Raw genomic sequence first — 17,100 nt, 5'->3', positions numbered from 1 at the left:
TGTCAGATCCAGTGCTGGGGGAGGGTGAACACTAGACCGATAGGTGGAGAAGAGGGGGTTTGCGGCAGAAAGGTGCAAATTGAAGCAGTTTTCAGCTGAATGAAGACGAGATGACAGGCGGAGCAAACTCTGCCTGTTCCCTGATAATAAACTGAAGCTGCAGGAGCGAGGAGGCAGAGCGGGGGGGCGGAAAGAGAGACACACAAAGGAATGGAAATGACTTCATTTCTCGCCATACATACAGAAGATCACCTTGTTTCTGGAGCATCGGTTTGAACACGCAGCCGTTATGAATTCATGAAAGCAGCCCGAGAGCTCTGCTGAAATCTGGGTCACACATCGCAGTGAAGCGGCTTCACCTCTTTTTCAAAAACACTTTGCACATTTTTATGAAGCTGCAGCCCGTCTGCACGCGTTCGTGCTTGTTCTGCTCTTTCAAACAAGCCGCCGAGGTGCATCAGATCCTTGACCGTGTATGCCGGCGGGTGGGGGTGATGAAATCCCACCCCTGTCACTCACTTCCCATCAGGCCCTGAGACGAGTCAGCGTAGACGCTGGACCACAGCTCGGTGCTTTACACCCTGCAGGACTCGCACCGAGATCAAATCCATATTAGATCTGCTCACTCTTCAGTTTTGACTTCTTTTTTTTTTCTTTTATAAAGTTTTAACACTCAGTCTGGTTTTCTATAAGGAATTGTTCTGTCCTGTAAGATCCAAGAGGATATTTCATTTTTGCACTTTTAGCCACCTCCAGTGTTTATAAGAGATTTTCCTTCTCAGATTGTTCATTTAAATATTTTTTATGCAGCAGAAAAATCCCCTAAAATGTGTTTCCTGTTCCTCCAGTAATTACCTTGTGACCCCCCGGGAACCACTTCCACATATTCATCCATTGCATTGAAAAGGTGTGTGAACATATTAACTGTGTAAACTAGTCTGCAGCCCTGGGACCAGGACCTCCAGGAGCTCTGACTAACCCATTATAAAGGTCTTATAGTGGGTCTTTCTTTAAGAGGGTCCATGTGACTAATGTAGTTTTAAGAACTTTAGTATATCAGGTTTGTGCTGTTATGTTGTGTTTCCCCAAATTATTGTGTTAAATCAAATGATCATGCAGTGAATCTTGGACCAGGCAGGGGCAGATAGGAGACCAGCACCTTCTTTTTTTAACCCCTTGCAGGTAAATTTGACTCAGTCAGTCCCAGGTGACACTACATGGTGCTTTTTAAACTGGACTTGTTTTGGCTGGGGGCTTGTTGTAGGTTGAACTCCACTGAAATTAATCAGTGATCGTATATTGGCAGAAATTTCAGGGCAAGAGTTTCTCTCTGTCTCTCTCTCTCTCTCTCTCTCTCTCTCTCACACACACACACACACACACACACACGCACTGGGTGCTGAACACACAGTCCCAGTGCGATCAGTTCAGCTCAGCATGTTGAAACAGACACCAGACAGCTCTTTGTTTTAGTGTTTGTAGGGAAGCTTGTTTCAAATCCACCTGCCAATCTGTCACACACACACACACACACACACACACACACACACACACACACACTCTCTCTCCTCTCCATCCGTCTCTCCCCCCTCCACCCTGCCACTCCCTCTCTGTATTATCTGCAGATAAAACCCTTCCAGTGAGGCGTTGCAGATTTCATTTGAATGTGTAAATTCCAATTAGGATTAGCTTGTTTCCTCTGCTGGCGCTGATAGCAGCTTTAGCATCTTACCAGAGGAAGTGTCGGCGTACTGGAACTCATGAAGCTGATGAGGCCAGATTAGCTCCTTTCAGCTGTGTGTGTGTGTGTGTGTGTGTGTGTGTGAGATGTTCTTCATAGCTGAAGCTGATTAGCAGGTCGTCTCTGTGGCGAAGGGGACGAGCACCAACACGCTGCCTGGGTAATTGTACGCGTCTGGATACCATTTGTCTGTTCGAGAGACCCCACAGCTGCACGTGTGGACGCCCTGCAGCGTCACAGGAAGTGTGTGTGGACTGATCTGAAGAGTCAGTGGTGCAGCTGGAGAGAAATATTAGACGGATGAATGGACAAAGGAGGTGAAAGCTGTTCTAGACCAGCTTTGGCCACTCTGGATTTTCTGCACTTGTGTAAATACGCTCACGTGTTCGTGTGAGGATGCGATGTCGCTGCATCACTGACTTTCATGTGATAGACTGTTGGATTGTGACTAACGTAGCTTCATCGTCACTTTAGTCAAGAATGTCTTCAAAAGATTTACATGAACTAAAAAAGAGCTTATTTTATGATAATATAAACCAGAGAAAAGCAGCAAAATCACACATTAAAGCTTCAATTAACACATTTTTTGGCATTTTACATGAATCAGAATATCTGATAATTAGTATTTTAGCATTAGGGAAATTGTGTTCAGCACAGACCGCTTCCCCACTTAGTATCATACTCTAATGGACTCTTTCAGGTCAACGAGGACGTTCACACTGAGATCAACCTGAACCTGCTTTAGTTACTGGTTTAAAGAAAATCTGCCTTTAATTCTGCATCACGTATCTCTGAATGACATCACCTAAAGGGTTTAAAGCTGATGGATCACAGCCGAGAGTCCCACTTTCACTGCAGCCAGTCACGATAATGATTGAAAACACACACACAATCTATAACAATTATATAACGAGCGTCCTCTTCCTTCACACACACATCAGCACACAAACACACACACACGTTCCCACTGAGTGAACACACACAATAATGGGCTGTTAGTGGCATTAGTGTAGGAAGAGTTATATCTGCTCATTTGGAAGATTAAAAGCCAACCCAAATGGATGTCATCCCCCCAGTGACTCACACACACACACACACACGCTTCTCTTACCCAGTAATGGAGATTAGTTGTGTTAATGTGTCAGTGTGTGACCCAGGTGAATTATAAGGCTCTTCAATAGTAAAGTGTGTTATTCTGGGACACAAACACACTCACCATTGGGCCCCTTACCCGAAACACACACATACACACACACACACACACACACACCCACCCAAAGACAGACACATGTACACTCACAGCCCTCTATTAGAGCCTTACTGGTCCCAGCGGGCCTCTCTCTGTGGTGGAGAGTCTCTCCTGGCGGCCGTTAAGCAGCAGCAGAGCTTTCATTAGGACGCTGCTCGGGTCCTCGGAGCACCACCGCACAATTAGCTCGTTCACTTAGAGCGGCTTTATGTTGCTGCTGAAGGCTGTATTTCACTCCGGCACTACGTTTCCATTTTCTGATGCACTCGCGTGAATCTCCAACATCATGGCTGTCGTTCCTCGTGTTACTGCTGATGTGCAGGTTTTTGTTTGTCCAGTTATGGATATAATAATGTTTGCTTCAGAGTAGAGCCATATTATCAGCTCTGCTAATCTGTCCAGTCACAGAGCGTTTGTAGAAAACTGGAAATAAATAACTGCCAATACACTTAAAACACAGGAAGCTGATACAAATACTGCAAACTTCTCAGCATTTTATCAGGACAACAGACTCACCTCATACTCACCGCTCCCACTTCATCTTTCTAAGACAAATACTCTGGTGTGAAGGCTTTGTCAGTTAAACCCTTTAACACTTCCTGTGCACCTGTTCTACATTAAAAGCCTTCTAGCGATTCCTTTTCTTTGTAGGCTTTTAAAGTGAAACATCCGCAGGAAGTGGGAAATTCTATTAACAGTATCTCAGCACGATCTAAAAAGACTGCAAAATAGAAGCTATGAGAATCAAATACTGCATGAAAAACAGAAACCCTGCATCAGAGTGACGTGTGATTGACATGACTGTGATGTATTGATGGATTATTCTGAGCGTGTGCCGTTGTAGTACAGGTCATTTCACCCTCCGTTAGTTTTTTAAACCATCTTTTTAATGCTGCTGGCCTTCATTTGTTTGTGACAGTCATTACTAGATTACTGTCTTGTTTGAGAATATTCTGTACTTCAATAAGTACCTTGTTTTGGTTTCTGACACTGTTGCTACAAACTGCAAATGACAGTTTTCTGCACTTATACACAATATCAGCAGTCGTTCCACCAATCAGATTAACGAGGTTTCTGTAAATCACTGTAGTTAATAAACTGTGATTGGTAGCATGTTAGCCTAGCTTGTTAGCCTTAAGTTACAGGCCTGGTAGAAAGTAGAAACAGTGAAACGTAGCTGTTAGCTTGGTGATGGAGTCAGTGCAGGACAAGTGAGAAAGCTGCTGTGGCTCCTCGGCTAACCGCTAATATCCTAGCTAGTCCGTATCTGCTGCCACTCGACATGCAAAGTAACAACGCATTCAGACCTTGAGCTGCCTGCAGAGCGTGCTGCTTCTCTTGAATGAGTTGATACTCTGACAGCGTTAAATAAAGATGGGCGATGCGACACAGCTAGTGTGTAAAGCAGTTTCCCTGCAGGGATCAATAAAGTTTTTCTGAATCTGAATCTGAAGGACAGCTGCCTTCATTTTGGATTCTTCAGCTTTACGCTCCCTCAAAGGTCAGAGCTGTCGCGGTGGGCTCAGCTTAGAAATGTCGCCTCCAAAAATCCAAGAATTGCAGCAGTTTCTGAAATTGTTTTATCCTAGAAATGTTACTGTTATAATTACATTTTAAAATAATCAGACCAAAGTTTACCAAAGCTGAAACAAAGCAGACTTATCCTGAAACAGTAGATCACTTTGTTCTCTTTGTTGTGCTCTGCATGTACGATGTAATGTTCTGGACAATTTACACACTAAATATCCGTGTTTTTCATTAGCCTCTGAGCCTCTGCCCTGTGTGTGTATGTGTCATTCCACAGTCTCTTTGTTGTCACTTCTTCTCATCAATATTCACAGTGTTGATAATGAATTCTGGCTGCCGGCTGCTGCTGCAGCTCTAATTGTCTCCGGTGGAGCTCGACTCCCCTGCATCCTCCTGTTAATTGCGTGTTTTTAGCCCGACTAAAACATGTTATTATGATCGGGCCCCTGGGTGGAACAGCTGAATACACCCTCCACACACACACAAACACATGTACTGTACATATAGAGTGGTTAGACACACACACACTCTGCTGTCCTCATGTTGCTCTCGAGGCCTGTTTTACAGGATAAACGCTGCTGAGTGTGTTTGTGTCTGTGAGCAGACATGGTGACTGTGTTCTATTGAACGTCTGTCTTGTTTTCTACTTTAAATTCTTTGTTTTAAAATGAAATGTGTAGAAAATGAACATGCACAAATCAAACCTTTCAGCCAACTGAATCGACTCACTCACACCTGCAGGCCAAGGTGGCATTTACTCGAGTGTTACCTGCAAGCTGTAATCAAGCCAGCACTCAATTACCACAAATAAGTAACTTTTTAAACTTACCGATAACAAACTGGGCAAACCGTCAGAGCAATACTGGCTACACACTGCGAAGAACACAAGGTCAAAAGGCTTTTTTGTAAGAGCGAAGACCCAGTTTAGTGCATGAACTGTCTTTGTTCCATGAATATGAATCAGTGTCATGGGTTCACTGGGTTCAAACAAAGACAAACAGGAAGGAGATTTGTGGAGGTTTGTGAACCAACGTGCAGAACGGTGATCGATGGGAAAGTCAAGATTCAGGGCACAGTCTGGGTCGGGTCGTGCAGGGGCACATTCCGTAGGCGCTGTGTCACCTGACCGTGTGTTAGGTTTAGGTATCTTACCTCTTTCTTCATGACACCTGCTAACAGCTGAGTGTCTGCTCGGCCTCAGTTTGTACTCATTAAACCAACATATTCAGTGTGTGTATCGCCGGTCTTAGTCGGTCTTTGGTGAATTATTTTAAATAAAAGAAAGCATCGGAACATGCACATAGCTGCTGCAGCACTTTCCCCGTGTGAGGTCTTTGTCCTGCTGCTCTCCTCTAAGCAGATTAGGAACTGGGCTCATCTCGTTACAGCAGGAAGCTTCCTGCGACCTGCAGACTGAGGTGCATATAACTGCACCAAATGAGACGTCTCAGCTCATTGGTCGCTGGCTCCGGGTGGTTCTGTTACGGAGCTTTGTGGTTGGAGGGGTCGGCAGAACTGGACCCGTGTGGGATCCAGATTAAAAAACACATTTTAGATGAAGTCATGACGTCAAAAACACTCTGCATCATCACGCCTCTCCATGTTTGGAGTCTTTGCCTCCACTCAGCCTCTCCTCTCTCACTCCATCTCTGTAATGACATTACCCCCCCCCCCCCCCCAGCCCTTCTCCCTCAGCCGTGAAGCATGTTATCAATGCCGGTTCTCCATCGGGCAGATTGCTCCAGGCTTTGTGCTCTGCTCCTCTTATCCTCGCCGTCGCTGGAGCTAATTTCATCACAGCTCGCTTTGTGCCCATTTGGTTTGTTCAACACAAGCCGGCTTCTGTGCGTGCATGTGTGTGTGCGTGTGTGCGTGTGTGTGTGCGTGTGCGTGCGTGTGTGCGTGCGTGCGTGCGTGCGTGCGTGCGTGCGTGCGTGCGTGCGTGCGTGCGTGCGTGTGTGTGTGTGTTTTTTTTATATTGGGCATTAGCTTTTTTCCCTCTGTGGTTATTTTAGCAGCATGGCTTTGGGGTGAACATCCTCCCTCAGGGCTCAGATAGCAGCAGCTACAGCACACACACACGCACACACACACACACACACACAGTGTAACACAATAAACTGTCAGACGAGGGTTTCAGACAAGCGTCGTTTCACAGCGCAGAGATCTGTGAGGGCGGACTGATCGTATGAGCATAAAGTGCTTAAACACGCCAACACTCCTCTGTTTCTCTCGCCATCTGTAGCTCTCTTGTCTTTTTTCTGTCGGTCGGCCAGACAGGAGGTCAAAGTGAGGAGGTGAGGCAGGAGGGAGAGAGGGGGAGACAGGTAGCGAGAGAAGGCTGAAGAGGTTGGTAAGAGGGATGAAGAACAGGGAAGGAAAGAGCCTCTTTTGTGTCCTTTCTCTGGATAAAAACACTGTTCTGTTTGTACTGTTCACACACTTTGTTTATTTCTTAGATTATTTATGTTCTGTACTATTATTATTATTCCATTTATATTATTATGTGTTCCACACATACACCAGATTCTGGTCTTACAGATCCCCTCCAAACACAGACACAGTTTGACAGAAAAATATTAAATTAATTCATTAATGGCTCCTTCTCCCTCACTGAAAAACCAGAAACATGATATCTGTTTGAACGCTCGACGCCTCATTTTTCAGCATCACACTCGTTTAAGTTGCTTCCTGGACCGTGATTGGCTCCAAGCTGATTTAGATGAATGTGAAAACAGACTGTGCACAGACATCATTCTGCAGAGAGAAGCTCCAACATCCACATGAAGTAACAGGACATGTTTTTGAGATGTTGAAAATGTTTCCTCAGAGCCTCAGAAGACGTCACACAGACGAATAAACTTGATGTGTTGAAGTAGACCGTTTAACTTAGTTTGAGAAGTCGTGACATTCAAGTCTCTGCAGTACCTGGTACTACTCTGAGTAGTACTCTGCTTCTTTACCCAAACTTCATGTCACTTCCTCTGTCCTCGGTTCAGCTTTGTTCTGAGTGTGATGATATTTTTAAGAGTAGATGAACAGGTGGACAGGAAGCTCCCTGCTCTACTTTAACGAGGCGTTAAAGGGCTGGATCTGGTTTGTTGAAGTGGGTTTGTGTGAGGTACTCATCTTCAGTGTATTACCGACTGTAGATGGCGGCCGGCGTGCCCACAGTTTGGAGAACCGGCACAGACGCAAAGCAAAGTACTGCCGTGGAAGGAGGCAGCAGCAAAACGTATTTTATCCACCTGAAAACAGCCTGAAAAATAAATCAGTCTGAGTGGACGCTGTATTTTCAGCACTTTACCTCGCTGTCAGACAGCCCTCCACTGCAGCGCTTCGCTCTGTGTCAGTACGACTCCGCCATCTACTGCAGGTGACTGCCGATCAGTACCTCCGACGCTTCAACAGACCGGACCGTCCCTTTAAGACCTGCAGCGTAAACACAGCCTGCAGGAGACAGAGCGGAGCAGCACAGAGGATTAGAAAAGGTCGCCTCCTCTCCCAAGATGCTCAAGCCATTTCCTGTCCCCGTGGGTCTGGACAACATCTGTTCACAGGACTAATAGAATCACTGGGTCCAGTCTGACTGACAGGAACACACACACACACACACACCAGCTAATTGGTTCATATCTGGCTGTTCTGTTCCAGGGAGGCCAAATGAGGACTGGCAAAATTTTGATTGATGTTATCGTAACGCACACACACACACACACACACACACACACACACACACTGTGCAGACCTCTGCCATACAGTCACTCACCCGCTCACTGTGCTTCAGCTAAACTCCATTATGTCCATTAGCTTATCGGCACACAGAGATATGAAGAGACAGAGGGACCTTATCCGACACAGCTGTCCCATCACAGAGTGTGTTAGAGTGTGTGTGACAGACAGAAAGCATGATGGGGAGATAAAAAGGGCACATGCTCAGTGAGTCCTGGAGGGTCCTCTAACCAATCAGAGACCAGCACCAGTGCAACATAAATTTAACCCTGAGCAATGATCTTAAATGACCCAGGCAGGACGTCCTCTCGATAATATAATGTATATTAAATTCATATTGATCGTGCTGTTGGCTGTGTCAGTCTGACGTGTTTTTGTTTTATTAGTGATCCATACAATCAATCATGGGAGGTGGTGAAACAACTAAAAGCTACCTCGCAGTTTTGTTTTTTGGTTTTGGTTAATAATTTGAAAAAAATGCTCAATTTTCTTGTGTCGTGTTGCTCAGTTCACTCATAGACGTTTAGATCGTCAGCTGCCGCTGTACTGCAGCAGGTTCTGATCTGTTCCAATAGTAGTTCCAGACCTTTGTGCTGCTTTTGGATGTTCCCAAGAAAAAAAAGCCTAAACCAACAGCAACAGGGAGCATTTTACAGGTGCAAAGTTATTTTACAATATTTTACTGTTACAAACGTGTTGACACATTCAGCTGATCACAGAAGTCATTTTTACATTTACACATGAATGCATCATCACAGCTGACCTCATCTCAATCAGTGTCAGGGCCGCAGTGATTAGTTTCTGAATTGATAGAAAATTAATCAGCAACAATTAGTTTCATCTAAAGGGTTTGGACTGTTGAATAATCAGCGTGCGTGCGTGCGTGCGTGCGTGCGTGCGTGCGTGCGTGTGTGTGTGTGTGTGTTTTAACTGCTCAGTCTGAATGAAGTAGTCTTCACTCTGATGGATGCTGATGAAGGTGTTAATGATGTTTTTCAAAGTAAAACCAGCTGTTGACCTACTTTGGGAACCTGGCAACATCCATGTACCTCAACCACACACACACACACACACACACACACACACACACACACACACACTGATTACTGCGATTGTCCAGATGGTGCTCTCTAGGAAGGCTGTGGTGTTGGTGGCCTGTTTTTTCTCAAACTGTTTGCAGGAGCTGTCAGGTTACAGGTTGTGTACAGATGAGTGCTGGGCTGCACCGTCTCAGACGTACCAACATTCCTACATTTCAGAAGGTGTTGATAATCAGCAGGAGGGTAAAGCTCTCTGCTAGAAGAGGACCTCACACGCTCAGAGTGGAAGGTGGCAGGCTGCTGTCTGCTCTGTTGATAGGTGAAGCTTTAAGTTGTCGCCTCCTCAAGCTCCTGATGAATATAGCGACGCTCTGTCGCCCCCTATTGGTCACAGCTGAGGTTCACAAAAGAAACTCACCTTTTCGTGCGTTGTCATGTGGAATCTGTGTTCAAATTCAGCAGGATTTTTACCCTTCTGTTCCTGACTGAGCTCACCTGACGTCGGCAGTTTGTTATCCGTGTTCAGTACTCACATCTGTGAAGGCTGTGAGCATAATGAAATTCATTTCATTGGTTTTTGTGATTTGCAACAGATATTTGTTTGTTTGTTTATAAGTGTACCACTCATGTTGTCATAGAGTAGTAAAGCCTGAATACCAACGAGTTCATGAAACAGAAACAGACTGTAAACCCTCAGCGGTGGAAAATCAGAGAGCTGATGTTGAGCTGCCTGTTCGAGTTGTGTCACAGTGACACCTGTTGGTCAGGCAGCTGTACTGAACTCTTTTTAAGACACAGGAGCTGCTCTGTTTGGCGTAATGACAGTACTGTCTGATGTTGATCATGGTTTTCAACTGGCTGGATGTGATCTTCCACATAATTCTGTTCTGAATCTCTTTCTCTCTCTCTGTGTTCCAGAAGGAGCTGAGCCTTCCCAGAAGAGGCAGTTTGTAAGTACCCATCATCCCCTCTTGCTCCCGTCCAATCGGAGCCTGTCCTGTTGTTTTGTTTTTGTTTTCACCTGTCGTCTGGGAAAGTCTGGAAGGCTCTGAGGTTGCAATGCACTGAACCACACTCAGATATATACGTCACAGGGTGATATCAGCTGTTGAAGCTGCTGTTTCACATTAAAACGTTTCTTCAGTGTCGTTCTGTGGAGGCTTGAACGTCTGCAGGTTTTAGCAGGAGTGAAATCGCAGTGTGTGTGTGTGTGTGTGTGTGTGTGTGTGTGTTGTGCAGGTGTTTGTGTGTTTTCTTGACTGAGGCTCTGCTGTTGTCTGAATAATCACTCAGTTTGTCCGTGTTCGCTTTGTCTCAGCTGTTCACCTTTATCATGTTATAGAGAGACAGCGGCCAGTGAAGGGTTAAAGGACAAAGTTGAAAAGCCAGTAAGTCCATATATATATGTGTGTGTGTGTGTGTGTGTGTGTGTGTGTGTGTGTACACCGGAACAGCTGAGCATCCCACTGTGGATAGATGCAGGCCTATTTATAATCTGCGTGCGTGCGTGCGTGCGTGCGTGCGTGCGTGCGTGCGTGCGTGCGTGCGTGCGTGCGTGTGTGTGTGCGTGCCAGGCAGCAGATTGATTGTCCTGCTTGAGAAGTTTGGGATCAGAAGTCGGACACACAGTCATGTTTCTGATGAGCTGCTGGAATATGAGCTTTGTGATTATTAATCATTATTGATTAGCGAGGTTTGGTCGTCACTCACTCTGGAGCTCCTCTGTTCCTGAGTTTCCTTTAATTACAGCAGCATTAGAGAGGCTGCAGCTCAGGCCTTTCAGATCCACTACACAGCTCTAACTATCCATACTGCTGTGTTGTACAGTTTAGAGTATTAGTATTTGTACTAATACTCGTATTTTTGTTCATGCTGAATAGACGGGGGGTGGAAACATTTACGTACACCTGAGTGTCCTGATTTTAAACCATATTCAGAGAAGGCTTTTCACATTGAACACAGAGAAACCTGCACACCCACCTCCCTGCCACCTCCCATCACAGAACTGATGACTCTAATGTTCTTCCTGGTTCTTCTGTGGTGATGCAGCCAGGACAGTGACTCCTCCAGAGAGGCGTTATGAGCATGTGATGTTTACATGCCAGTACGTAACCAGGCCTCTCCAGGTACCTGATTATTACCAGGTGTGCATGTAAAAGTGCTCGCTGTGTGGTGAATCAGCTGTTACCTCAGAGGTGCTTGAACAGCCAAAGCAAGCCGAGGGCCTCAGTGCAGTTTCCAGGATTAGGAAATGAAATTCAGCGAGCAGAACGTTTGAGGCACATAATGCAAAACATGAATTGACAGAGTTTTTGTTTCTCAATCTCTGAACTCCGTCATCATCCGGAGAGATAATATCAACAATAACAACAATAAAGGCTCCGGTCCAATAAAAACAGCCAACTCGTGTCTCTCCCACATCTCCTGGAAGCTCTCTGAAGACGAGCTGCTTTATCAGATCCTTAATATCAGACCACAGCCACGGGGGCCGGGTGGGGTGTTTCACTGTGTGTGTGCGTGTGTGTGCGTGTGTTCATTGACTGGTACTGAGCCTGGAGGCAGCACGCCGGCTGCTGTGAAGCCTCCCTGTTTCAGGGTCGCCTCGGCGGAGGTGACAGTTGGCCGGCGGCGGCGTCCTGCTGTCTCCCGAACACGTCCACAGCTCTTTTTAATGGACGCAGATCAGGAACTGATGGCACTGAGACAGTCCGTCCTCTGTCTCTGGTTGACTCTCTCACTGTTTTGCTGCTCGGATGCTCTGTGTTTGTATTTTTAGTGTCTGCTCTGCTCTTAAATCTTCCTCTGCCGCTCACAGAAATCCAGTCAGGAAGCATCAAGTTGCAAATACAGCTTGTCTCATTATCTTCCAACAGTCACATACTGTCCTAAACTATCCTGCAGTGTGTCAGCACACAGTTTATCAGGCGTGTAGATGTTGGAATGGCCCATGCCAGTGTTACATATGATTATTGATTATATTATTATTGATTATGTTTGAACATATAAGCATTTCAGTGTTATATCTGGTTGAGGTGGAGCTAATTTAAACCATTTTATGTATTTTTTTGCATAGTTTAGTTCACTATACAACGATGCATTATAGTCCAAAGCCCATTGTAGGCTTGGGTGACAGCATGATCACAACTCAAGGTCCACTTACTAAGCCTGTGAGAGCTCTCAGCCACATCTCACTGTCTTCATCAGTGAATGCAATAGCTCAGAAACAGCTGCTCAGAGGTCATTGACGACTGATACTGAACTGATCATTCATTCAGAGTACGCCCAGTTTAGTTCAAAGTCAGTTAGATTTATCAGCTGTTCGTTCGTCGTTAATCAATGTATTTGTCTATATATTGATTGACAGCAGTTGCATAGTTGTCCACATGTGGTAATAAGTGGACAACTGTTGTCCTGTCTTCAGTCGCTGCTGAAAATAGCCCCTCCCAGCTTATTTAAGACCCTCATGTTAGATTAAAAACATGGCTTCAATCTGCTGCTTTGATAGAAAAGCGATTGATTGTTCTGAACTAAATGCTAAATGAGAGTGAACTCACTTTTGACTTTTTTTAGACCACAGAGGACTGTATACAGACACAGGGGTGGGGGGCATGTTTGCTGGGTATTGCTGGTATGTTTGTAATTGAATTTGTCATTTGAAACTAATCAGGTCAGGACGAAGAGGAACCTTCAGGGCAAATCTGAGGGGAAAATCAGTCCTTTTTGTTGAACTGGCAGCAGATTCACATGACACACACACACACACACAACGCACACACACACACAACACACAACGCACACACACACACAACACACAACACACACACACACACACACCCACACACACACAGAGGTCCAGATTGGTGTATAATGACATTCTCGTGTCCTGTTGCCGTTCCTACGTCAGTTTAGTAATCACTCCACATTAACTTGTGTGTGTGTGTGTGTGTGCGTGCGCGCGCGCGTGTGCGTGCGCGTGTGTGTGTGCGTGCATGTGCGTGTGTGCGTGCGTGTGCGTGTGTGTGTGTGTAACCCTACCCTACCCAGTCTGGATCCAGCTCATTGTTTATGAATTAACAATCTGGCATGTGAGCTGCATTTAGCCCATCAGGGTCAGCGGTGTTCCCGGGCTTCTCAGAAACCAGAACAGAGACGGAGGGGGGACAGCTGCACCTCCTACATGGTCTGATAACACCACGACAGCGTCCCCTGTGTTAACGTGTCAGATAGGAAGACAGTTTTCCCTTTTAGGCTTCAGTCGTGAAATCCTCTCGAACTCTCAGCCTCTGTATGTTTCAAAGAAAGATTCCTGGACTGGATGCATTTCCTGCTGCCAGAAGATATCCCAGATCAGATTTCATTACCCGGAGCCATGTTCCTTTAAAGTTAATTCACTCAAAAAAAAAACACATTATTGTCCCGAATAAAAAAATCTTTAAAGTCATTTAAAAAGCTAAATTAAATGTTATTTTTCTTCCTACAATAAACACTATGAATGATTATGGAGCAGTTCAGAGAACATCTCAGGCTTCCCTCCTGTCTTCATCTTCCCACCTCCCTCACCCCTCCCTCACTCCCTCCCTCCCTCCCTGCCTCTCCCTGCTGTTTGTCGAGGACTCAGTCAGCCCTCTTGTCTGATCACAGCGATCACACAAGCTGAGGCTTCCAGGAACCGAAGGGGATTAACTGGGCAGACTGTACCCAGGGAAGGCTCTCTGTTCCTGGGGACGTGCAGCCGGGAGCGTCCCTCTCAGCCTGTCTGGAAGATCTGTGGCAGGAGCTGAGGGTCCGCTGTGAACGACTCGCTTGAACTTGAAGGAACAGTTTTCCTCTTTATTACCCGACGTGATGATGGAGCTGCTCAGAACTGAATGTTCTCTCTGAATTTTTGGGATTTTATACAAGAAGAGGAAGGAAGGGTGTTCAGTTTACTTTGGATTATCCAGAGGAAGACCAAATGAGAAAACAGAAATCCCAAATGAGCGGCTGTGTAGCGTACACTGACTTTGTTTACTGAGCTCGGATAAGTGTGTGTGTGTGTGTGTGTGTGTGTGTGTGTGTGTGTGTGTTTTGAGGCAGTCTGTTAGTTTGTGACAAGCCTGTGCTTGTTGGTGGAGGAACACTCTACCCCAGATAACTCACATAACTGTGTGTGTCTCTGTGTGTAGATAAGAGCAGGTGCTGACGTAACACACACACACACACACACACACACACTCTGTGGTCATTCCTTCAGATATGAAAGTGCTGTCAGTGGTCTGACTCATGGAGGACTGACTGCGGGACAGTTTTTGGTTCTGTGTGGAGCTGCCGGGGGTCAGTACGGTATGTGTCTGACTGACAGATGAGCCGATGCAGTCCAGTGGATTATTAAAGATTACGGCTGAGCCTTTTGTCCCGGGACACAAGATGAAGAGGAGGAAGGAGCGTGCAGGAGGCCCACACCTCCGCCTCCAGTAAGAGAGTGTGTGTGTGCTGGATATCTGACTGTGTGTGTGTGTTAGAGAGTGAGTGTGAGGATACAGATCAGGTTCATATTGTGGCAGCCAGCCATGTTTTTGCTCTTTTTACCTTTTTGTTTGGAGCTACAGGACGTTTACATCCAAATCTTATTTTCTCCTGAGCGTCTACAGTCATGCTAGCAGCTCTGTGAGGCTAGACTTGCTACATCAGCATGCTAGCAGTGCTAATGATGTTCAGCAGCTAATGTTTACCATGACCGCCATCGTGATTTAGCATGTTAGCATGCTAACATTTGCTAATTAACACTGAACTCACAGTGCAGCTGAGGCTGATGGGAATGGCATTAGGTTTGCATCTGTTTGGTCATACAGTATTGGAGAAATTAAAATTTTGACCTGACGGTGGCGCTATAGAAAAAAAGCCATCCTCAGAATAAATTGGGAAACATTTGGATGGAAACATGTTGTCTGCGTTCTCCTCTGTCGTTAACTGTCATTTAAACTTCCTGTCTACAGACTATAATACCTGCTGAATACACTGAGAGCAGACTGTGTCAAAGAGAGCGAGAAAAAAGAAGCCACCCCAAAAATAAGCGTCTGACAGGCCCGCGTTGTTTCTGGGGCTACGTCACTATCACTAGCAACATGTGTGAACAGGGGACGCGCTGGCTTACATTACAAACATACATGCATAGTGTACATACATACTGAAACACTCGGAATGGAAAACCACGAGGAGACGGAAACATGAGGAGGCGTCAGAGTGAGACACCAGCAGGGAGGAAGTCCTCCATCAGGGTCTCTGCTTCAAACACCTGCACGATGGTTCCCCCAGCTGTGCCCCTCCTTAATACATCAGCAAATATAACATTTAATTCATCATATTTAAGCAAATTTTAGTTTATAGGCTTATTCTTTACACAAGGTGCATTGCACAAGCTGTTTAGTCTTTTCATTTGTGTCTCTTCTCAGGTGTTAATTACAGCTGAAGGCGCCTCTTTAGTTGGTGCACCAATAATTAATGTCCCCTCCACACATAAATGTCCCATTTTAAGGTGGGTCTCTGAACATTTTAACTGTGCTCTCACTGGATTGATCCTCTGGACACACAGAACGCGTCCGACTCGGCTCTCGTTAGCTGCACTCCTCTGGATTCTGATCCTTTTTGTTAATAAAACTGTTCAGATGGTCTTTATTTGACTCATCATTAGAAAAAAAAAAACATTATTTGATTTAATTGTCTAATTTTCAGTCATTTTGTTTCTGCTGAGACGGTGGCGGGGCACCACAGATGGCCCTACAGTACGGAGGGAGGACACTGCATACTAAAATGAGTGTAGCCCTTGACTTCTCAGTAGGTGGTCTCACTCATTCTGTCCCACTCAGCAGGGGGAAGGGGGGCATGTAGGCCACCACCAAAAGGTCCTCATGCCCTGCAGATCTGTAGTGCAGTTTAGTTTATTTTCAGATTCTTGAATCTGGAATCTGTGCTTCTGTTTGTGCCGTTAAAGTCGTTGTTAGACAACATGAGGAGTAACTTGATTCACGATGTCTCTGTTTGAAAGGCTTTGATTGATCCCACTCCTCTAAGTTTTAATGTGACTAAGCATGTTGGTTCTGGAGTCCAGACTGAGCTCTGTGAAGCTGATCCAGAACTTTCTGTCCAGCAGCGATGAGCTGGTGTGTGAGGCTTCCTGCCTGCTGTGAGGGGACGGCTGCAGGCGGGCGGAGACAGTATGGTTCATTGGGTCGAGCCTGGCACTGCTGCTGTCTGAGCGCTGTGAGCTCAAACAGTATGAACTCATTACAGTCACACTGTCAAATAAAGCTCCTACCAAAAGTTCACAATTCACCCGAAACGTCGAAAATCAGGGAAAACACTGTAATCAATCAACCATTTTTAAAGCATTAAGTCCTCTGACCACCAGGGGTCGCTAAAGTCAAATATTCTAATCCCTCCATAACCGCTTTAATAATTAATGATTCAGTGATTTTTTCGAAAGGGACACTCCATCAACTAAATCTGATTTCCTGCTCATTGATACGATGATTTATTGGTTTTCTTGCGTGGCTCTGGAGGAGCTTTGTCTCATCTAAAGGTGAGCTTTTGGTGGCTAATGTTAGCAAACGTAGCACAGGTATTGTTGAGTAACTGAGTGAGTTTGCTGACTTCATGACTCTTCTTCATGGCTGCAGTGTTTAGGTTCAGTGTAATTTCCTCTTGTGGCCACAGAGGCTGCTGCTCACCAAAAGTCACGTCGCCTCACTTTGAGACACGACTTTGATTGCTGGTGGCTCGTGATGATTTTAGACTGAACAATCCTGATCGTTGTAGTCAAAACTGTTAAAATT

At 45.5% G+C, this 17,100-nt stretch overlaps 1 protein-coding gene across 4 annotated transcripts in view; it reads left to right on the top strand.

Moving 5' to 3' along the window:
- Nucleotides 1–17,100, top strand: part of mast2 (microtubule associated serine/threonine kinase 2) — a 169,313-nt gene that overhangs the window by 102,184 nt on the left and 50,029 nt on the right. For 3 of the 4 annotated variants that reach the window (XM_041935955.1, XM_041935957.1, XM_041935954.1), the window contains exon 4: nucleotides 10,208–10,239. In XM_041935955.1, coding sequence (XP_041791889.1) covers nucleotides 10,208–10,239 — 32 coding nt within the window. Of the gene's footprint in view, nucleotides 1–10,207; nucleotides 10,240–13,949; nucleotides 14,743–17,100 lie in introns of those variants that run through there. The other variant, XM_041935958.1, reaches the window with a different exon arrangement.

This window comes from Chelmon rostratus, chromosome 4 (assembly GCF_017976325.1).
Source record: "Chelmon rostratus isolate fCheRos1 chromosome 4, fCheRos1.pri, whole genome shotgun sequence".
Taxonomy (NCBI): Eukaryota; Metazoa; Chordata; class Actinopteri; order Chaetodontiformes; family Chaetodontidae; genus Chelmon; species Chelmon rostratus.
The sequence above is the reverse complement of the archived record's forward strand: the minus strand, read 5'-3'. Positions and strand labels throughout refer to the sequence as shown.